General features: G+C 42.0%; 1 protein-coding gene across 1 annotated transcript; it reads left to right on the top strand.

The window, feature by feature from the left end:
* The first annotated feature begins 1,676 nt into the window (after positions 1-1,676).
* Positions 1,677-5,304, top strand: LOC108889006 (ras-related protein ORAB-1). Its single transcript, XM_018685272.2, has 6 exons — positions 1,677-1,989; positions 3,002-3,074; positions 3,174-3,269; positions 3,374-3,469; positions 3,558-3,689; positions 4,473-5,304. The coding sequence occupies exons 1-6, from the start codon at positions 1,976-1,978 to the stop codon at positions 4,704-4,706; spliced, it is 645 nt and encodes a 214-aa protein (XP_018540788.1). The 5' UTR covers positions 1,677-1,975; the 3' UTR covers positions 4,707-5,304.
* The last annotated feature ends 18,517 nt before the right edge of the window (positions 5,305-23,821 follow it).

The raw sequence follows: 23,821 nt of genomic DNA, 5'->3' as shown, positions 1-23,821 counted from the left end.
TCCATACAAACACCCTGCTGCACTGACAACGAACTGCAGAGTTTTCCATTAATGAACTCGTTCTAGATTCACAGTAAAAGCTCATTAATTCATTTTTCTTTTTACTATCTCTGTCCTTTAGCACCGATCTGCTGGTCTCAGCCTCGTCCATTATTCTTCTATATCAAGACACTTACAGTGAAGGTAAGTGACAGTGAAGTTAAAGGGCTGACACTCAGCTTTAATTTGATGATGTTTGTCTTCACATCATATAAAAATCTAACTCTTTTTATCCATAGATCCAATTTTAGGGAGAACAACAAACCTATACCTAAACCTATCAAAATGAATCGCATTTAATATTTGAGGCTTGTGCTGAAGCTTTCTTCACCTCTTGCTCCTTTTGTTGACTTTTCGTCTTCAGCAGTGAAACACAACATCAGCTTCATGTGAATCTGTTTCTTCTCTTTTCTCCATCTCTGTGGTTTTTGAATACAGCTCCATTTTCTCTCTCCTCTCATTTTCCCACCCTTCCTCTTGCTTTCTAACCCTCTCTCTTTGTTAATTTCTCTTGTCGTTCTTTATTTCTTCTCTTTCTCTCCGCCCCTTCCCCCAGTTTTCCCACCTCCATGCTCCATCGGGAGCGCCACAAAGCCCATCGCTGCCCTAGCAACCACCGCGCCGCCGCCTCTGCCCCGGCAACAGGCCGTCGTCAGGGCTGCTGACCCCTGACCCCACAACAGCTGCTCAGCCATCGCGTATCCCACAATCCCCTGCTCTCTGCTCACTCCCGTGACCAGGGGGTCACACACGAGAATCAGCAGTGAATCAAACTGCATCGCTTTCACTTTGTCCTCTGTCCACTTCTACAAAAGGAGGAGAGGAGGAGAGGAGGCAAGGAAACAAGGGCGGGAGAGGAGATGAAGCGAGGAGAAGTAGAGAGAGAGGAGACAAGGAAAGAAGAGAAAATAAATGATGGAAGGAGAGGTGAGGGAGGGGAGGAAACAGAAGAGAGAAAAGGAAAAGAAGCAGAGGGAAAAAAGCCAAATAGAGGAAAAGATAAGAGAAAACAAAAGGAAAGAAACAGAGTCAAAAAGAAATTAGTAGAAGAGAGACCATGAAAGGAAAGGAGACAAGGAGAAGAGAGGGAAGGGACAAAGAGAGGAAACTTTTATAGTGAAGAGGAGAAGGAAAGAGAGGAGAGAGGAAAGGAAAGAAAACAAGGAGAGATCAGTTTTCATGCTCAATAACTTAAACCAACAATAGTTTTGTAGTTTTGTAAATCACAGTGAAGCTTAATATCAATAAATCAACAAAGATCAATGGCTTTAATGGATCCATATTTAATTATCAGCTGACTAACTCCAGCTCCCTCCCCGTCACAGTTAATGTTTAACAGCTCCATTATTCCATTAAAGTGCAGTGATAATATAAAGCTTCAACACGCAGCAGTGACAACAACAGCACTATTCATCTCTCATTAGAGAACAGTGCAGGACTGTGTGTGTTGACAGGAACGAGGCCGATCAGTGCACGTTGTGTTTGAGTTTGTGAATCAGCTCAGCTACTTCCTGTTTGTTTGTTTGTGAGTTTCAGAGCAGCAGTCGGTCGAGTGACGTGCGACGCACAGGAGGCAGCATCTCTGAATAAAAACAGTGAAGAAACGAGTGAGGATTTTAGACTTGGTGTGGCTGCGCTCAGCGGTGCAGTGTGTGTTTCTGAGTGTGTGTGCAGGCGTCTCGGTTCCAGGTGCTGTCCCCGGTGTAACCTGACCTGCTCTTTATTAATAAATAATGCATCTGAACCAGTCAGCTCATCCGTCAGCTCGTGAGATAGGTAGCTCCGGCTTATTCTGCCATTTGCCCTCCAAAAGGACAGATACAGACTCCAACACACAACACAACAGAGCTGGAGCTAATCTGACAGTTTGCAGGTTTAGGATTCAATTTCAAGGATTTTTGATTTCCCTGTGTCACCTGGAGCGACCTCAACAATCATGAATCCTGAGTAGTAAGTGCTGTTTCTTTTCTGTATGCTGTGTGTCAGTGTGTTACTGAGGCGTAAATATTCAGCTCCTACACACTCTGTGTGCCACTGGACGACACAGATATCCCAACTTTAACATGGAAACAGTAAGGAGACAGTTTAAGACCTTTAACATCCTGGAGCCTTGTTTCTGTCGGCCGAGTCATCTTTGTTTTCCAGGTATTGATTAATGAATGTCAGACCTGGATATGTAGTGTTCACATGCACACAGTGTATAGACACACTGCTTTAATTCTGTGTATGTGTGCAGAGTTATAGTTTTAACTGACTGTCACTCACAGAGCTGTGAAGGAAACGTCTGCTTAGTTTTCTGCAGAGACACTTCTCAGTAACTTGGAGGTAGATCACTCTGTTGCTGAGGCTGATGGGTATTGTAGGCCGGAGAGACAGTTCTGCTGCCACACCACCTGACCAACAAAGAGCGACTTCTCCAACACAACTCTCTGAATATATACAATGGGAGATTTGTTTTCTTTTAACAACGTAAAGAAGTTATTCTGTGTAGAAGGTACAATATTACACACTGTAAAACAAACTCTTCAACGCATGTTTATGGATAATCCAGCAGCTAAGGAGGCGTGTTCATCCCACTGACTAAGACTCTGTTATTCTCTGTGCGTCTTTAATGGTCAGAAAGTCTGACACTGCAAAGAAATAAATGATCTGTATAACAAATCTGAGTGTTCAAAGGACTGGATGCTTCTCGGCAGCCATGTTGACTCCACTGTCTCTTAGGAATTACACTCGTATACAACTCCTAAACCAAAGCACTGCGGAAAGGCTGTGGTTTATTTGGAGGGAAATAAACCTGGTTTTCTGTTTTCTAAGAATTCAATATGACATTTAACATTTGCATTAGGCAGCTGTTTACAAAGCTTATCATCATAATTAAATTATCTACGCATGAACTGCTTCCTGTCCCGACAGGTGAGGCTGAACTGTCAAATGTTTTTGTGTGTGTGTCTCCACGCTCCAGTGACTACCTGTTCAAACTGCTTCTGATTGGTGACTCTGGGGTTGGAAAGTCATGTCTGCTGCTTCGCTTTGCGGTAGGCCTCTAACACACACACACACACACACACACACACTTTATCTTCAACACCTTATTGCTTGATATTGATTCTATTTTGAACTCCTTATCCTCACAGGATGACACCTACACTGAGAGCTACATCTCCACTATCGGAGTAGACTTTAAGATCAGAACCATCGACATGGATGGAAAGACAGTGAAGCTACAGATTGTAAGACTTTCTTTATCAGATATAGTCAAAGGGATGGTGGAGAGTGGGGTTCTTATTGGGGGACATTAATTTCTTTTGTCTGTACTCGGTGTGTGTCCTTTTAGTGGGACACAGCAGGACAGGAGAGGTTTCGAACCATCACCTCCAGCTACTACAGAGGAGCCCACGGCATCATCATCGTCTACGACGTGACTGAGCAGGTCAGTGTGTGTTTTTGTCATCAACATAACAGGAGAGTTTGAATATTAACTTCTGCTTCACACCTCTCTCTCCCTGCTTTCTCCACAGGAGTCCTTTAACAACGTGAAGCAGTGGTTGGATGAGATAGATCGTTACGCCTGCGAGAACGTTTCCAGGCTGCTGGTGGGAAACAAGTCTGACCTCGTTAGCAAGAAAGTGGTGGACGCTGCCACCGCTCAGGTAACAGGCTACACACGGCGCAATGAGAAACTCTAACACCTCCAAACACTGTTAAACAAACCCAACCACCACTCCTGTGGCTGTGAGGCTGCAATGTTCATTTAACACCAGAAAACAAAAGTGGATTTGAGAGACAACTCTGTTATTGGAGCTGCTTGAATGTAGAAAGACCATGTTGTTACCAGAGTCAGATCTTAATGCTAACATTAGCATGCTGACATATGGTTAGCTTGTTAACATGCTAATGTTTTGCATGCTATTTTAACAACACTTTAAAGTACGGCTGATTTAGACATTATTTTAACACTTCCTGTTGTGTATTTAAGTGTTGGACAGGTGCAAAGTTTGACCTGTTGGTGGCGCTACATGAAGAGTTATTTAGTCCATCTACATTTATCTGAGGGCTAGAGTTGCTCTGCAGAGTTTTTATATGTCACATATAAACTCATAAATGTTGATGCTCTGAACAGAATATAAAGCAGTTGCACCACCTACAATGTTAAATTGCTTACATGTCAACTCATCAATAATTTAAGACTCTAAGAGGATTAATTTTCACAATGAGTACTTACTCTCTTTAACACGACTCCATTTTACTGCTTCGACTTTACTCTTTAATAGAATTTTGAATGGAGAACCTTTACTTTGAAGTATTTTTAAATGGTGGTATTGATATGTTGAGATGTTTTTGCATATTAATAAGATTTGTTATTGTTTGTTAAACTTTGTCTCCCCTCTGGATTCCCTCCTCTGTTCTTTGTCCTCATCCACCTCTTTGTCCAGGACCTGGCTTCGTCTCTTAAGATCCCCTTCCTGGAGACGAGCGCTAAGAGCTCTGATAATGTGGAGAGGGCTTTCCTCACCATGGCCTCTGAGATCCACAAGCGCTTGGCCAGTGAGGGAGGGGGGATGCAGAGAGAGTCGACAGAGGCCAGGGCCCAGAGCGCCAAGATCAACAGCGCCCCTCTGTGGCTGGGAGGGGAAAAACAGATGCAGGAGGCCAGTAACTGCTGCTGAGCAGGAGATGTGCTGACCTGTCTACAATGACATGTACACTGTTCAAAACAGAGAGATGTGTCATTTTAAACACATCCACCTGTCTAGTTTCTGGACTATGTGATTGTGTGTTTCAGACACACACATATTGTCAGAATTTACACGTTTGCTATTGAACTAAAATCATATATAAAATGCAACTTTTCATGAACAAAGACATGTTTTTAGCTTGGCTATAAAATATTTTTGAGCGTGGTATTTTTGAATTAAGTATATTATGGTATTTCTGCTTTAAAAAGGAACAAACAGATGACAGGAAGATCAGTAACTTAGCCAAAAGAAACCACCAGAGCAGTGTATGTGACAAGGCCTGGGAAGAGTTTTAGAAATACAGAGAACAATTTACTCTGTTACGTCTTTAACTCAAGATAAAAGGTCAACATTGCAAAAAGTGGCATTATGAAAGTCTAATGTGAAGATAGTAATATTAATATGTGGGAAGAGTTTCATGTAAAGATGTGATTTTAGCAGCTTGAGCTGCTGTTGTTGATGAATATACAGTCACTTACCATTGTGTGTTCTGTTTGTCGTTTATGTCAATAAAAGATATTTCACTTGATGCTGAAAATATGGATAAAAGATATGAAATCTAAAACGAGGCCTCGCTGATGTAAATGTAAAAATGTTAATCAGAGCATTTTCTGATCTGTCCCCTCTCTGACTAAGGTCTGGTTAAGTAGGAGGAGATGACATGGAGGATTTGCTCGATTGTATTTCTGTGCAGCACTGATCTAATTTTAATCGTATTTCCTGGGTTAAGAGAGCAGGACTTTAAATGTTTCTGACTGAAGAATTTACTGTCAAAGGTCCAAAACAGGAGGTTATATCATCAGAAAAGCCAATAAGCTGAACTTCAGTTATGTAAAGATGTTCAACTGGAGGAGAGGAAGAAGATTCCCAGAGGATTAAAATCACCATCCAATCTATGCAATTATGACAAATTGCTGGACATTCTCAGGAGATATTAGCTTGATAAATATCACTTGGAGATGTGAAGTGATTTCTCATAATCACCTGACAACCCTGAATAGGTTTTATTAGGGCCATTTTTCACACAAATCAATGTTATTGCTGTGGTCTGAGTAAAGAATTCTCCCAGTGACACAATGTTTCACCGCAGATTCATTTCTGTGTAATCAGATGGACATTATTTCAACCATCAAACATCCAGATTCTCTCACAGGAATCACAGGAAAGCTGAACTAGAACAAATAACACGGCTGCACTCTGTCAGAGTTTACCACAAAGTAGAAATTATAAATGTTGAGGATCTGGAGTATTAAACAAGAGGAAATGCAGAGTAGAATTACTACTATATATTGGATTTATGCAGTTACAGAGTTAACATATGCAACAATATGATACCAAAATTAATACAAGTATTCGTCAATGCACCATTTACTTTATAGGTATCAGCCAAGAGAAGAAAACTGGATGGAGTTACAACAAAGGTAAGCTGCTGTTAGTTGTCCTTCCACTAGATGTCAGTCTTGCTCTGTTTTTCTGTCGCTGCAGGGACAAACTGATAAACCTGTCTGGTCGACAGGCAGTTCGACCTCTCATTCACAAAATTGCAATCTTGTTTTTTCGCTCTGCTTCTTTCCCTCCATCTCCCAGCGTACCTCTCTGTTTCTCTACCATCCTCCCCTTTATGTATCCCCCCTTTATCTAACCTGATAAAGGAGGAAGCCACCTTTCCATTCATCTGCTCCTCTCTCTCCTCCATCTAACTCTTCTTTGTCCTCTTTTCCTCTGGATTTCCTCTCTCCACATCTACTCCCCATCATTTCTGTCCCTCTCTCTGCTGCTGGTAATGTTAACTTTACCGAGCACCCAAGGGTATTAAACATTTCATTCAGACCTTATGCTTGTTTTCTTGGTATTGCACAGCTCCTTACAATGTAGATGTTTGTAAAAACTGTCTTGTGAAAGCACATTGACAGAAAATGAACAGAGAATTAGGTCTTTCTTTCTCTTTCTAGTGTTGACTGACATTGCTAACACAAATTGAGACTGTGCTGCCCTCTAGTGGCCGTAAACAGTGTTACAATTAAAAGCAGAGTCAGACTAAACAGAGGAGGATAGTAGGATAAGAGGAAGCTTTACTCAGTTTGTCTATGATCACATTAACTACTGCTGTTTTGTCCTTGTCATAAAACTCAGGGTTCAGTCACATTCATTCAGTCAACAGGCCATTTCAGGTCGTTTCAGTTCATGCTACGTAAAAGAAAAATACAGGTTCCACACAGTGTGAACACAGATTTAAATCTGAGAGAGGGAGCACTGGTATTGGATCAGAGCTGCATCAGCAGATGCTTTGAGGTGAGGTTCTGTAATCAGCACTGAGAGAAAAATCGTTGGGACAGAGCGTCCGGGCAGAACACAGGTTGGCAGCAGGTGGGTGGTCGGCAGAGGCAAACCAAAAGGGATCAGACAAACAGGCCAAAGATACAAAAATAACCAGAAGCAGGCAGCACAGGTAGGAGGAAGAGCAGATAACCTTGTAAGGACTAGTGCAGGTATTTATATTGAGGAGGTTAATGAGTTAATGAGAGGCAGGTGTGCACACAGATGGAGGATCAGGTGAGTGGGAAGGGCGGGAACACTCTGAGGACAACTGGTGGAAAAGTTGGTAGAGAGATAACCAGGCCTGTTAAATCAGACAGAAACAACTGTGGAGATAAAGTAGCAGCCATGACAACTTGTACTAGTTTACACTATTTACCTATATTAATAACTTTATCAGTGAGCTGAAGATATGAGTCTGACCATGGAAATGTCAAACTCTGTCTTTGGTGAGGAGCAGTGTAAATAGGTTGTGGTCGTCTGGGGAACATACAGTGTAGGCTAGCACAGGTTTTCCCCACGGTGGAGGAGAGTGTTTCTGGTTCTGTCTGAAGCCAGTGAAGTCACATCACCAGTAAGAACAGACTGAAGTGATTTCAAAAGCTGGAACCAGAGGATCGTTGACATTTTAATGACAAAATAAAGTTTATTTTCATATAGTAAAATACTATAAACGTCATACTACCTGTAGCTGCAATAATGGAGCCAGTACTACACTGTGTTCTGTCTCCACAGACGTCTGTTTTAACGAGCTCCCTGCATTTTGGAAAATATTCTTGTATCTTAAGAAGTCAGTGCTAGGAATGTGAGTGTTGGGACAGAGGAGCAGAAAAGTGCTTTAGCAGCAGGCTTTTCAATACAAGCAGTTAGATATTACTTTTCCTTCAGGAGGCACACAGCGGGCGAGATAACGAGGCTGATTGATGCTTGTGGTGAAGGGTCAGCATATCCTTCATCAAGGGACCAATTTCTGTGCCGGGGGAAATTGTGGAGAGCAGAGGAGTGTTAGCCAAGGCTGAGATAGAGGGAAGATTTTTTTTCTTCTTCTGTGTTTATATCTTTAATTTGGGAGGTTGGCGCTTTATAGGAAACTTAAGGAGGTGTTTATCCAGAATGACTGTGGGGAGTTATTCTAGTGCAGAAACTGGTGATATGTGAGTGGTGCTATAGCTGTTCTGGGACCAAAAGTTTTACATATTTCAAAACTGTAAAGGGTTTTTTCGCTCGTACGACCACAGGTTTTCAACACAGCAAATATCTGTATATCAATGGAAGAAGTATATCTTTAAAGGGAAGTTTTCCCTTTAAAGAACGTGTCCACCTTCAAAGTATTGACCCAGTTGGACTGAGAAGTCATCTGTTAGAATTTTACACCAGCTGAGGTGTGACAAAGAGCTACCGCAGCTGAGCAGATTAAAGCTGTGGTCACATCGGATTTTATCTGACGAAATTTACTCGCATGCTGAGGTAAAAAAGCAGACGGGACAGGAAATAGCACAGGCTGGGTTCTACATGTAAATTGTGGGAGATAGCATGGCTAACATGCTAACAGGCTAACAGGCAAGCTTCTAGTCTTATTTGACGGGGGATCACAAAAACATAATGAACTCAGCAACACTTGCTTTTAAGCCTTTTTTTTGTTTTTATGGTATCTCTCTTAATGTGGCAGCTCAAGTACAACCAACTTTAATAAAGTGCTTTTAAAATTCACCCCTTCCCCCCCAACCTGATTTATATTTTTAAAAATATTAATCTGTTTTGAGTATTTTGAGGCACCGATAACTTCCCTTATCTGAGTCGATGATAACACTGTCTCTTCTTTCCACAGAAATACTGATCATCAATCCCTCTACCTCTTTTTCTCAGTCTCTCTCTCCTTCCTCTAAAACAGAGATAAAACTGTCTCTTGCTCTTTCTCCTTTGAAATAGTTAAAAAAAGAATCTGGTTAGAGTGACTCACTGACTGTTTTAATACTTTCTTTATCTTCCTCCAGCCGCCATTTGCTCCTTATTGTCTTCACTTTCTGTCCTCGGACCGAACGCGGTGGAAAATCCGTCATATCCGCCTGTGACACTTTTTTCAACAAACAACTGATAATACAAAATGAAACTAAACTATTGTGCTCATTCAAGCATGGTAAGTAACTCGTCCTCAGTGCGTTTCTGATAACAATTCTCTACATTTTATAAGATATTAAATAATGAAATTCATTATTTTTCCACACAAAATAGATATGCTGTGTAGCACTTTGGAAATTAACTTTCAAGCTGTGGTCTGTAGAGATGTTTCAATTTTCATACGTCAAAGTAGCTGATCATCAAGTATCTATTGATTTGATCAGTGGATAATGTCTGTTAGGGGTTGCTTCAGTAACCACTCAGCTTCACTAAAACAGCCTGCTGAAGCCTCATATTAACTCCAGCTGATCAGTTTTGCACAAATCAAAGACTTTGTCGGAGGAGGGAAGATTTCAGATGATGTACTGGATATAACAGTGGTTATCAACAGTGCATCATACATATATATATATATTTATGTGTGTGTGTGTGTGTGTGTGTGTGAGAGTGAACAGGTTGGATTGTCATTGAACAAACAGCAACAAGCTACAGGTGTTCTGTTGCCTGGAGGCAGCTTGTTGTAAAGTCAGTGTGTGTGAAATTGTTCGTCGTCATTTTGTTGCTGAAGTATTTTATCATTGATTCAAAGAGAAACAAAACGACTTCATGACACACACACACACACACACACACACACACACACACCACATAAGTTGATGTTGATAAAAGCAGAACATGAGGATGTGGGCACCTCTCAAATACTTCAGATCAACCCACACATGGTTTTTAGAGAGAGGGTGATAGGAAGTGGAGATGAAAAGTCATTTCTGCTATTTTCTCCCCACTGCAGCTCCACTTCCCCACATAGTCAGAGCTCCACTCATTCACAAACTCTTTTATCATCATATTTTGGCCAGTCATCTCTCTGGCTGCAGTCCATGAGATGAGCAACAGTGAGCCAGTATTGATATTGTTCTTTAAATATATTTGTGATCCTGTCTTTCAGACCTAATCATGCCGTGTCATTGACAGTGCTCTGATACTCCAGCCCTGTTTTCTGGCAGCAACTTTTGCAGTAAGGGAGAGGTCCTAATGATGTGATTCATGCTACGTCACTGACGATAACAAGAGACTCAGCTCCTCTCAAATGAATTCACCCTTCTGCGACATGTGGCAGAAAACACACATCTAACTCCTGGAGCGAGATGAATAAATGTAGATTGACTACAACTAAAACCAGATGCATGCACGTTCTTTTCATCAGATTTATATAAAGCAGCAGATGTAGACACGCCTTTAATCTCCCTATATTGATGCTTAAGCCTGCTCTGCAAGTCTTAAATAAAAAGAAGAAAAAGGCAAAAAGAGTTCAGTTTCATCTATTGTGGTGTATCAACCATTTCATACCAGCTACATGTACTGATGATATTTCTCTCACCATTATAAAACATCAGAAGGTAGTGGAGTGATTTCATTTCCAATGTTCATCATAAAACAGATTTATAATTAATGTCATTTAGAAATGTGTCTCCAAAGGGAAATACAGCTGCTCCATCAGTTTTTAATGAACTGCTTCACAAGTGTTAGCCATGGATGCATGCAGAGTTTCATGCATCGGACCGCAGGGAGGAGCGAGGTGGGAAAGACAAAAATAAAAGTGAGGAAACGTGAGTTAGCCACAAAAAGAGAGGGGGAAGTGAGAGACATGACTGGAGGGAGAGAGACCTCAATCTGTAACCAGACGCCATAGAAATCACAGTCTGAGCTACGACTCTCTGTAAAACCAGAGAGAGGTCTGGAGGTCACTTAAAAAAAAATCATTATCATCAAAGCAGATGTTGCCTCCACATTCACTTTGTGTTTTCAAACTGGTGTTCATGGCATTAGATAGGAGACAGAATGAGCCTCCATCTTCCTACAGGCTAACTGTTATCTGTTTGTGTGTTGTAGTCTTTTGGGTGGCAGAGCTGCTGGATGCATTATGCAAGAGGCGGGTGATGAACCCTCGCAAGAGGGCGGCTGAGTTGAGATGAGACACTCCATGACCTGTTTTAGGAGAGAATGCATTATACAAAACCGGTCCTCAAACTTGTTCTCTCGTCTGAGCGACTGCAGCATTTTTACAGTTGAAAACATCCGCAAAATCAGACCGTTTCCCACCGGGGAATCAGTCCAACTCTCATCTGTGCTGCTGCGACTCCCCCCACTCGTGTCCCAAAATACTTGACTCAATCACAACAACTCATCCAGAAAGCTGCATCCTGCCTCGTCGCCTGCCTCCCCAAATTCTTCTACATTCTGCTAATGTTGGCCGCGGTTCAGTCGCACACGATGCTCTGCAGTCACAACGCTCAGGTTAAAGTTTATTTATTAATAGAAATGTGTCTCCAAGTGCTTTCACAAATGTGCAGAAACAAATCATTTACATATTTGTATTTACATGCAATTTAAAAAGCAAGATCTAACACAAAGACTGGAGTTTGACACATTAAACAAACATCCAGACTGCTGCGACGCGTACAGTAGATGACGTGTATTTTTTTTCGATATTAGCCTATGAACATGTGATCCAGGACGCAGACTAAAAGCAGTCTCACGACTGTACTGTCTATAGACATGCTCTGTGGGACAGGTGTGCAGGAATAAATGGCAGCTAATGGCTTCCTCCTGTGAAGGAAGAATGAGCCCTGATATTTTTAACCGAGCTGACAGCAGCACGACAGATGTAAAGGAGAAAATAAACCTCTGATTGACAGAAGTTAAAAGAAAAAAATCCAGGTATAATCCCTGAAGAAATCCCTTCTCTCGTGTCTCCTTAACTCTATTTACCTTTATTTTTTACTCTTTGTGAGTTCATTCAGAGGTCACATTCTGATCACACACACCTTACTTCTTTCTGACTGAAATGACGATGATCTTCAAATTGAAATTTTCCACTGATGTAGTCATTGTCAGTCAGTGTGGGTAAAAGAGTCAGTGAGAAATAAAACAGACATAAACTCAGCGTGCTTCAAACAACTTTCCTTTGGAACTTCCTGAAACTGGCAATCCAACAATCATGGCCTCGTTGACCTTCAGCCGTCGTCTGCAGCTGGTATCACAGCAGCAGCTGCAGGACGAACACTGACTGACTCTCAGTTAGTCTGCAGTCAACATCTCCTCTATTCTCCTCTCCTGTTGATGCTGATCCTGACTTATCAGGCCTTTTAAGTTTCCTGGTGTCACCCTGAGGCAAACTGAGGTCTGAGCCTGGGACGTAACAAGCCAAGAGTTTAGTCAGATTATCTCAACCAGTACCTGTCTGGTCAACTCTTTCATCACTCTCTCGTTATCTCTATTCAAGTACTTGTCTTATGGCGCACGGTTCAAACCCAGCAGCGAGTACTGCTCTTTAGCAGTTGTCTGATTCACCTGTGTGATCTAAGGTATCGCACATTCATGTCAAATTTGGCTAAATTTGTCTGATTATCTCTCCTCCTTCATCTCCTCCTCTCTCTCATCTCTCTATTTGCCAAGAGGCCTCACCTAATGAGGCCTAGAATGAGGTCCTCACATTTTGTGAGACCGGAGAATGTAAACACACACACACACACACACACACACACACACACAGATGTGTAATAGATTTAGAGAGGAACCATCCCTTCCTCTAACCAAGCTATCTTCTTCCATTTATCTCTGTCTGGCGAGCTGCCCAAATTAATGACGCAGGACGTGTCCTAACGAGGTGCTCTAATGAGCGGACCTAACGGGACGCCGGCCCCTGCGGTCCGATGGCCTCCACTCTGCTCCACTGATCCAACATCATTTTTGTCTTTGTGCTGGACAGGCAGCTCCTCTGGTCTCTGTGGGCAGGGCCGGGCTAATGTCGGTGACGGTGATGTTCCAACATGTCAGTGCGACAGTACAGAGGGGAACAGAGGGTTGCATGTGACTGGATGGTCACTTGTTTAGGTCTCAGGACGGGCTGTGTTTACACCTCTTGAGGTGACTTGTTACTTTACTGTTGTTTGTTTTATTTTTAGCATTTACTTTGGAGCTGAAGAGGATGAGTTACAGAGAATGGTGCAGACACACAACTTTCAATTACACAAAGTTATCAACTTCAAACTCAAACGAGAACTCATCTCCTTCTACCTTAGGCCTCAAACTTATCAATCACCTCTCATACTCCACTTACTCCAATTATTGATTCAAAAACCTTGAATAGAACATTACAAACAGTCAAAGTCATTATCTCACTCAGCACTCTGTTCATAGACATTACTACTTTGCATTTATTGAGCACTAATTTCAGCAACAAATGAATTACATACATGTAATATATGTAGAATATATGTAGAACATATTAGATGGTCTGGTGAGTATGTGCGGCAGCAGGGTGGTGTATACAGTGTGTGTGGTAATGAGTTCAGTGTGAACTGCTGTTCCAGGGATTTGAGCCTCCAACCTTCTATTTGAACATGCTTATAATGCACTGTTGTAATCCAACTGCATTATTGGATTTGCTAATTGGTCGATTTAGCATTTAGCCTGAGGTAGAGTCTGGACGATCGGGATTCATGAGGGGAGGAAAAACTTGGAGACGACTGAGAGCAAAGCTGCCATCAACAGAGAAGAACTCTGAGTTAATGAAGCCATTTACAGGACATATGGTTGGTCAAGATAGCCTTACAGTGAGCTGAACAGAGCCAATGTGACATATGGCTTTAAATAGCTAGCTAGCTAGTTAGCCAGTAAGGTTGCATTGTGACAGATGGTTTGGTTAAAAGACAGTAGCCCTGCAGCTAGTTGGCTAAAACAAAGCTGTCTAATTCCACTGCTGAGTTACTGTTAATATCATCTCATGTCTGTTTCATTTCTCTTTCCTCTTTTCATTTCTTCTCTTTCATTAACGTTGCTTCTTCTGTTTTTTGTGTTCTCTTGTCCCCCCTGCAGTCTTCACTTCGATCAGCTATGATAGCATGTTAGCGTGGACATGTTAGGTCCACAAGTGTGAGCAGTCTGACAATCACACATGTTGTTAGTGAGCCAACCTTTCTGCAAGATCAGCTACCACTTTACTGGGAGGTGAAACTGATAGTGAGTGCTCCTATCATGTCGCTAATAAGTCCTCATCACACAGGAACAGCACACACAGCTCTGGAGGGAAGTGGGTCTGTAAACTGTGAAGGATGCTTTTAGAAACAATGAACAACACTCAACAAAAAGCAAAACAAAACACAATTACTTGGTTACACTGACTTCTTGCAGTGCACAGACGCATTTATGTAACCAAAGCTCATTCATTCTTTATCAGTTTGTTTGAGATGTCCTGTCCTGTGGACAGTGTACTCACACAGGTCAGTGTCAGCACAGTTTCCTTTGTACAAACTTGTTTGGGAGAGAGTCAGAAAAAGGCAGGAGAGCTGAGTGCTGCATTTTTTATAAAGCAACTCTCATGAAATGTTGATTATTGTGTGTCAGCGGACGTCACGCCACTGACAGAGGGGGCGCTGTGGGAGGGAGCATGCAGTCAATAAGGCTTGAAAGTAAACCATGACCTCATAATACATAATCAGCAGAGAGATCGACTCTCACATCTTTTTCCTCTTAAAGGATAGTTCTCTACATTCTGGGTAATAGTTTTGTTATCAGTGATGATAACACTGTATTTACACACCCCAACAAAATATAAAGCCTCTGTTGGCCTCCGAGTCTGAGCAGTTAAACCTTTTCCATAAACAAAGTTTATTGATTGCTTGACTGGAGCTCTGCAGAGTCCCGCTCACTGAACTGAAAAATGGCCAAATGGGGTGCATTCCTCACGATGAAGAGCTGCTCCTGTAACAAACACACCAAACTCTGTTTGTGCTGTTTTCAAAGTTTCATGCTTCTTCCATTCACTGAAGTGACATAGAGCGGGAACAGGTACCAGGGGCTGTAGTTTTACCAAGAGTGATGAGCTCCTCCATTTCCATTATGCAGTGCATTATGGGGCGATAGCGTCTGTTCACGTCACATTTAAATGCCAGGATAAAAGATTTCCAGTGAAAACATAAAACAGTACTTTGAAAAACATTGTGAACTGTGCTTTAAACTGTGTTTAAGTTTATTAGTAAGAGCTGCAGAAATGTTCTGATAGTCTGGGAGCTATCTGGGAAAAGATGCTATTTTGTGACTTGACACATTTAGGATGAGCTGATAATGAGCTTCAACAATACAGATAGTAAGACATGAACATGGGGTTTGGAAGGAATTCATTAGCTGGATGGTGGTCTCATTATATCATGACTGTAGTATAAGTCAAATGTCACCACGTGTCTCTAAAAGTTCCTTCAGCTGTGCAGTTTGTGTGATTAGCAGTTAGTGTCATGATTAAAAGTGGATTAGTCTGATTTGCCAGGAAGCGAGTTGTCTGCCTGTGTGGAGAAACCGCTTTCATTATTTATTTATCTTCAAATGTTCCTTCTCTTTAGTCATGCAGTGGAAGTCTCCATCAGGAAATAATCCCTCACAACAACGTCAAACTGTCACATTCACGTCTTCTAAGTCAGGGCGTCGTTTGTTAGTCAGGACAGCGGTTAATTTTACACCACACTTTGATCCAGTTAAATGTAATTATAAGTGGCATGCATTGTAAAACGACTGTGAAACAGCAGTTGGGTGTAGACAGCAGTAAATAAATAATAAATTCAATCACAGAAAATCACACTGTTTTACAATATAACAGCTGTAGATTGTATGTGTGGTTATGAGCAGCTGTGAAATTACCTGTGTGTACAAAACTGCAGCTAATATGTTTTGTAGGAACTTGATTATATTTTCTGTTAATGTAATGACGACATGTTATTAATTTACGTATTTAGGCAAGTTGCAAACATGTTTATAGTGAGCGTGTCAGTAAAACCAGTCGGTGCCACTGTTGCAGTTTAGTTGCATAGAAATGTAATTGGAGGCAGGGTTTTAATGGGCAGTAACTGTGTGTGACCTCCATGACTGAGCCGTGTTATCTGTGTAGATGTGTCTGAAAATGGCGTGTGTGTGAAGCCATGCGTTTTCATAACATCTGGAACACAGCCCACAGTAAACATTTCTATTATGCAAATGCACAGTGAGTTCATTCCATTCATTTTTAATGCTCGTGTAAAAGGTTAATGTAAACAATCGCTGCTGTTATTTGTGTATTTCACGTCATGTGTTTATGTGGTGATTGGGAGCTTACGTACATGACATTATTTTCACTTCCTCTGTGTAACAGGCGCTCATAAATATAGCTCCTGCTGCTTCTCTGTGAGAGCGATGGTGTGCGTTCAAATCTGTATGTGAGACGTGAAGGACTGGTGCCAGGAAGTCCTGGCAGGAAAGTTGTCACATGACACATCCAAGATTCCCTTATTAGTTGGTGGTGAAGGTGGATGAAGACGTGAGGGTTTACCACATGTGACACACACACTGGCAGCCGCACAAATGAGTTCAACCCAATTATAGTTTTAATTACTTTCCCTTTCGGGGTCATCGTCACTTTGTAAATCTCATTACGTTTAGATGCTCTTCATAGCCAGCTGGACGGCTTAAAACAAGTGAGCAGGCATTTTATTTCTGCTGCATGCTGGTGAATAAACATCCACTTTGGTATCACTAAGACTTGTTTAACTTCTTCACCACGGCTGCACAGCGGCAGCAGGCCTGTCTGGCCACACTGCGTCCCTTTTCCACTCCTCCATTGTTGGGTTTATTCCTCACAGTGGTTATTTTTGTGTTAGTCAGAACGTTGCTTTCCCGCTGGCTGTATGGCGCCAACAGTGGCTTCAGGCTGTCGCTTGTTTTCTCATCATGAAGCTCCACTTCCTTTCACTGAACGTGGACGGTCATCGGCTCCCGTGAATCACCCGCAGCGGCCGATGACCTCGGAGCAGCAGGGACAGCAGGAACATTCACACTTGGACATTTGACATCTCAACAAACAAGCTGTGTCTTGAAAGTCTGTCCTTTGAATCTGTTGCTGTGTTAAATGTTATGTCCTTTCCACCAAAGATGAGAACACACAGCCTAAGTTGTGGTAGCTGTATGTGATAATCACATGACTATGTTTGTCAGACGTGTTCACTATTTCTTTCTGATCGTGAATAAAAGTGAGTTAGCCTGTAGGCTAGAATTTGCTGGAAGAAAGGATGCAAATAAATAAATAAATACATTTTTAATGAACAAGAAAAGAGGGAAGAAAACAACAGCAGCATGACTCCATGACCTCTGTGAAAACACTGTGTTTGTTTTCTTACAGCAGAAAATGAACAAAATGTTCAGGGTTAACAAGCAGGTCAGAATGTTTCCTGCAGACCCATCGTGTGTGTGTGTGTGTGTGAGAGCTAAAAGCTAAAACAACCACACACACCTTAAACACACATCTCAGGGAAATAAGAAGGGTAGAGGAGGAAGAATGGATTGTGGTTGGAAACGACAAAGACAGAGGGATGAAAGAAAGAAGAAAGTGTCCAGTGTGGAGGGAAAATGTGTGGTTAACTTTATGTTTGAGTCAACACTCCAACTTGGACTTTCACTTCAGTAGCAGAGTGTCTACCAGACAACCTGGAAATGAAAAAGAAATTGCTTAACGGCTGAAAGTGCAGGTTTGAATGACTCGTCAAAACCTAAAACCTAACTCTTGCTAACAACAAACAACATCACTGCAAATGTGAAGCCTGAACAACTGAGGACCGTCCTCACTTTCTCATGATGCAGGTGTTGGTGCCTCTGTGTTGTTGGGAGGTAACAGCTCCTGGTTTGCTTCTCCAAGACAAACGTGTCTTAGGAGAGTTGACAGAGCTCGCTGTGACTCAGTCATCCTGCACTGATCACCAGATTATTCCCTTCACAGCCGAGTGTCTAGAGACACACTCCTCGTGTGCTGCCAGTTGTGTGGCAGGCCTGCCGCTCCCTGGCTGAGAAAATATGTTTTCAAACTACCCTCTGAAATTAATTTTATTTATCCAAGAGAAGAGGACAGGAGAAAAACACTCAGCAGTCCCAGAGGAACCACATGTTTATTCTTGCCTCTGTGTGTTTGCAGGTATTTAAAGCAGCTTTTTCTCTCTCAAAGGTTTGTTTGCACATTAAGTTTCCAAAAGATCAAGCAAAAACAAATTTCAAATCTACGAGTCGATGTGAACGTAGCACCACACTGTGTGGCATTGTTTCTGCTATCCTTTGTTTTTGTGTGGAGTGGAGGTCTGTATCACAACCTGCACACAAACACCAATACTTTATCCTGAATACACTAACTACTGTGTACAAAGACACACACACACACACACTCCTTGGCTGCCATAGTAGATCACACATGCGGCCAAAGCCAGAGAGGAGAAGTGAATTTGCAGTCAAGTGATAAATGAATTTTGGCCCCATAAACGTAATTAGGAGGAAAGTAGTTTGATCTATGAAGTGTCACAGTCCAAATGGAAAAATATGTCCAGTGAAAATGAGGACAAATACACCTGCAGGTTGCTCTCTGTCTCTCTGGGTAACTCTAATAGTGACTTTGGCTGCGCAACGTAAGACGGCTGAGTGAGACGACAATGACTGCCGAGAGAAAAACAAAAACAAGACAAAACCCAAAGTGACAGTTGATAGATGTCCCTCTAATCCTGACGCTGCTCCCCTGGAGGAGACACGAGAGGTTCACAACACCAGTTTTCAAAAAACTCTATACGGTTTATACGGCAGCATTTCCTCCTGTAGCCTGGTGTCAGGTGAGACCCGGTTAAAATCAAACAAATACTGTGTCCTCTAAGTTCTGTGTGCTTCATGAGAAGTGAGAACCTGATGTGAACTAATGGTAAGAAACAAGCTCAGACCCTGAGGTTTTACAGACAGACGGAGAACGAGATTAAAACCTCACAGCCAGCTGGTTTTAGGAACCTCCAGCAATATGCTGAGGTGTTTTATCTGGCATGGATTCCAGGGAAGGAAAACTGGCTGTCACCTGATATATACAGAACTTCAGTCCAATAAGCACCTGCTCAGTCCTAAAAAGAACCTGAAGTTTTCTCTTTGATCAAGAATGAAAACCATGATTTTAAAAACCAGAACATCACTGAACCTTCTACACAGCTGTATATAATAAAACCTTATTGCTGAGTAAATGACATTAATTATTCATCTCAACACTAAATCTCCTAAAGGGAAAATAAAGGATATAAAGCAGTCTGAACTGGGAGGGTCAAAACAGCACTCCACTGAAAATCACACTGATCTAATCTCAACACAAACTCAACACAAACTAATAATAATGAGTCTTTCAGAGTTTAATTTAATTTGGGAGGTGTTTGAGTTTCTTATCCCCTGGCTGGAGACACTGGAGCTCTTTGTTGTCTTAATTAAGGCTCAAAATGAAACAACACCGATTAAAAAACAGAATAGCTCAGAGCTTCGGTGAGGGAAAGTGTTCCTCAGTTGTCCTCAGTGCTGACAGTGTGCAGCAGACTGCAACATAAACTATGCTCTGCAGAATGACTGGATGATTGGGTCTAATTCTGATCTTGTGATCGGCGCCGCTCGTGTGTTATCTCTTGATCTACAGGTATGTAACATGTAGGGTCTTCAGAGCTACAGTATCTTTGACTCCTCTGATGAAGACAGGCAGTAGTTTCCTCCTGCTTCCACTGCTCCAGTTCAACCTTTATGATGAAGCTACAGAGATAAAATGATGAGATCAGACCTGACTCACCGGCAGATAAAAAAAGACGTTTTATTTCTGCTCTCTATTTTTATTCCTGGAGACGCAGCCTGTGTGAAGAAGAGGGCTGGAGGGATGGAGAGAGGTGAAGGTGAGATTTGCCTTAATGAAAAGGAAGGAGAGAAGGTTGATTAAAACAGAGGGAGAGGGAGAGAGAGGACAGGGTAGTGGAGGGGAGGTGGGAGGAGGAGAAGGCAGAGAAGGGTGTTAATGAAGGGGGGAAGGAGGAGAAAATAATTTTCTAATTAACACTCCTCCAGGTTGATCCCACTGGGGTTCTCCTTCCAGGCGTCCTTATGCTTCTCTCCATCCACTCCCTCCATACATCCTTTTTTATACCTCTCCTTTTCCCCCAACCTTGATCCTTCTACTTTACATTTTCCAACTCTCTCTCTTTTTTCCTTCCTATCTATCTTCCACATCCTCTCTGCGTTTCATTTCCTACCTCCCTATTTTTTTTCTCATCCTTCCTCTGCCCCCTGCCCACATTTTATTTTCCCTTCTATGCCGTGGTCTTCCTCTCGTTCTCCTCCAGGAGATGACAGGCTGAAGCAGGTTGTTATTAATCCAGTCTGTTCTCCCTGGGGTTTGTACAAGCAGACTGACAGGAGGAGTCTCCAGGAGAACGCAAACACTCACAGCACCGACGCTCCGGGGAGGAGAGGCTCACAGAGGGAGCAGGGCAATGGAGGAAGGAGAGGGGAGCGAGGGATTATGACCTCGAGTGATGAAGTGGTAAGGGGGAGAAGGAGAAGAAAGAGGAAGGGACTGATGAGTGTAAGAAGAAAAGACAAAAGGACGAGAATAGAGAGAATGAAGAGAGAAGGGTCGACAGAAAGGAATAAAACGAAAAACTCTTGCCAGGTAGGACTGCTGATAATAAATATTATTCAGTCTCTGCCAGTGTTTCCATCTGAGGTTTGATGAAGGACAGACTGTAGTTGTGATTAATATAAAGGCTCTAAACTCTAAAGTGAGGTACAGCCACTCAATATAAAACAAGATGAGGAGAGAGGAAGATGATGTGAAATGTGCCTTTTATAAATACAACAACTTTATCTTACAAATAAACACAGAGCTCTAAGTGCTCGGTTACATTAGGTGTACCTAATAAACTGCACACCCAGAGCATTTAAAGAACTCACCATCAGTTTCAGTAACTGAAAGTGTCAGTGCTAAATCCCCTGTGGTTAATTTCCAGTACTCTGTACAGTGCACGGACCTCAATCCAAACAAAAACTGTCTTTTTGTTTGTTCATGCAGAAACCATTTATTTCTCATAGCAGTAAAAACATGGAGCTCTGCCAGAGCAGAGTGTTGGTTAGCCTGAGCCCAGCGGAGGGTTTAAGGCTTTTAATCCATCTTTAAAAGAAAAAACAAACACAGGCCTGTTTTTACCTTGTCTAAATAAAACGTCTGTATTTATGTGGCAGAGCTGAAGCCTCCGCAAGCTCTGACGACTGAATGTAGCAAATATGATTTTAAATGTCCTTGTTTTGTTCTGACACCTGGATAAAGGCGCTTCCCGTTTTGGATGAAAGGAGCAGAGGTACCTTTGTTTTCTTTCAAAATCAATTCAGATCTTTTCCTCTCTGAAAACCTTTCAGATGAATATTGCAGTATGTGTCAGAGCAGCAGATCTTCACAAAACACATCCTGACAGTTCAGCTCCTGTTCTCAAACAGAAGCCGTCCTCCTCCTCTCCTCTGTTTAATTTGCTCTCCTGAGATATTCTGAAAGTTTTCTTGTTTACTTTGTGACTCTGACCTTTGACCTCGGTGCTAGCTGTTCACACACGGTGGGTTGAACATTTGAGTTTTCAGTTTAAGCCACAAACACGAAGACTTGAGACTTGAATCAGACTTGTGATTAGAGATGAACTTTGACCTGAGACGTGCTCTGACAGGCCGTCAAAGACTTTTAATGTTGAGGCTGATCAGTGTATATTCTAGGAAACATGTCTGTAAATGTTCGGTGTGGATTCAAAGTTGTCAGACCTGACTCTGACTGACACTGTAGCACTGACAGACTCTGACTGCTACAAAGCTGTCGTCTGTATTTCTGTAACACGGAGCCACGTGTGGGTGAGTTTTGTTTTAGTTGTTCAGTTTGTCTCTTGTCACTTCTTGTTCTGTTCCTGTGGTTTGAAATTTATTCACTTTGATTGAAGGCAGACAGACAGGACAGACAGGCAGACAGACAGACAGGCCGGGGTCTCTGCGGAGAGTCTGACTAAAACCTGCTATTAACTTCATTCTTGTATTTTCCAAATTTCACTTTCACCATTCATACAACCTTCATCTGTAACAATGGGAGATCTGCACTATAAATATCCTTCACTATCATGTAGAACAAAACAGCTGTGGTCTATTGTGTGTTCAAAAGGGGAAACAACAGAGAACAGGACGGGTTCAATCTGCCGTCAGAAGAAATATTTGAAATCATCTCCTTTTAAGCACTTTTCTACTCGGTGAGTAAAAAGGCCTCACAGCTCCTGATCTCTGCTCCCAGGGCTCCTCTACTACTGACACAAACAAAATGAAATGTAGAGGACAGGTTAATGGGGTTCAAGTTTGGCTTGTTGCCTTATTAGCCCCCCGTCCTGCTGGAGTGTTGGGGGGCAGAGGAGACAACATGGAAGGAGCACTGAGAACTTTAATACTCACTCTTATTTCCTGAGTCCATATTTAGCTTTTAGCGCCGCCCCTCCATCACTCTAATTTCTATTTTTCTATTTTGTTTTGGGAGGAGGCTCCACATCGTCCTCTGCATTCACTTAAAAAGAATTTTCTCCTGAACTGAAAAATCCCAAACAATGAGCGTTTGAAGCGGAGCGAGTGGAGTGTGAGCCTTGAGGATGTTTCTTTGTACTGTAAATGTGGTGGGAAGGAGGGAAACAGCGCAGCAAAGCAGCTCATTTGTAACTTCAAACTTTGCTGTAGAGAGCCAATTTACGTCCTGCTATTATTCAGGATTGAGGACATTTAATAAGCTTTTGTAACTTTCAGAGGTGCAAATGAGCAGATCCAGATTCTAAAGTAAGAAATCCGGCGTTTGAATAGTTTAACATACAAGAATAATAAACAGCTTCTTTGTATGTTAATTAAATTAATGATCAAATATCACCTGAAGGCACCTGAACTGCTTAAAAATCTAGTCACACACTTTAAAATACACACACACACGGGTCATAAAAACACACGCAGACACACATCAGATGTTGTCAGGCAGAACAGAGAAATGTTAACAAGATGGAAAAGAGGAGAGGAGCAAAAAACAGCAAAGAAAGAGAGGACGGAGGTGGAGAACAAGTGAGACTGACGAGAGGAATTCAGCTAAAGGCCATGTAGGTGGAGAGCAAATGTTAATTTAAGGTGTGTTCATCGCTCATAAGAGGAGAGCAGGTGCAGATTGGCTGATAACAGAAACAACATAAGCACTCTATGGAAAAAAAAGCCTCAAAGTTTCCATTCCAAACTGATTTTTGAAAAATTAGGACACATTTTCAAGACCGGAGAAGCTTTTCATCCTCTTTTGTTTAAGCTCAGTTTGTAGGTTTTCCTCCTCTGTGTTTCTTAAAATAGCTCCTTTGACGTTCAGATTCAGTGAATTCAGAAGATGCTGTGCTATGAAAGGAGGAGTGGGTTTAATACAGCAGCTATAAGACTGACCTCTTCTCACCACAGGACAGTGAAATGTTTCATTCTGGACTTTGTCCAGACACTGATGTTAGTCAGCTACAGATGATCATCAGCTGAAGACTGCAGACCACAATTCAAACTGCAGTCTTTGTACAAGTTGCATCCTCTGAAATCATGATTTTGACATGAAAGTGATGAACTGTCCAACCCTATCATCAAGAAGCATTAGACCCAAGAAGTAACACCGACATCCCTCTGTGATCTGGGGCAATAAAAAAAGAAGAAGTGATACTTTGTGTTTGTGAATTTTCCTCTCA

This window comes from Lates calcarifer, linkage group LG21 (genome assembly GCF_001640805.2).
Source record: "Lates calcarifer isolate ASB-BC8 linkage group LG21, TLL_Latcal_v3, whole genome shotgun sequence".
Classification (NCBI taxonomy): domain Eukaryota; kingdom Metazoa; phylum Chordata; class Actinopteri; family Centropomidae; genus Lates; species Lates calcarifer.
This window is presented reverse-complemented; position numbering and strand designations above follow the sequence as displayed.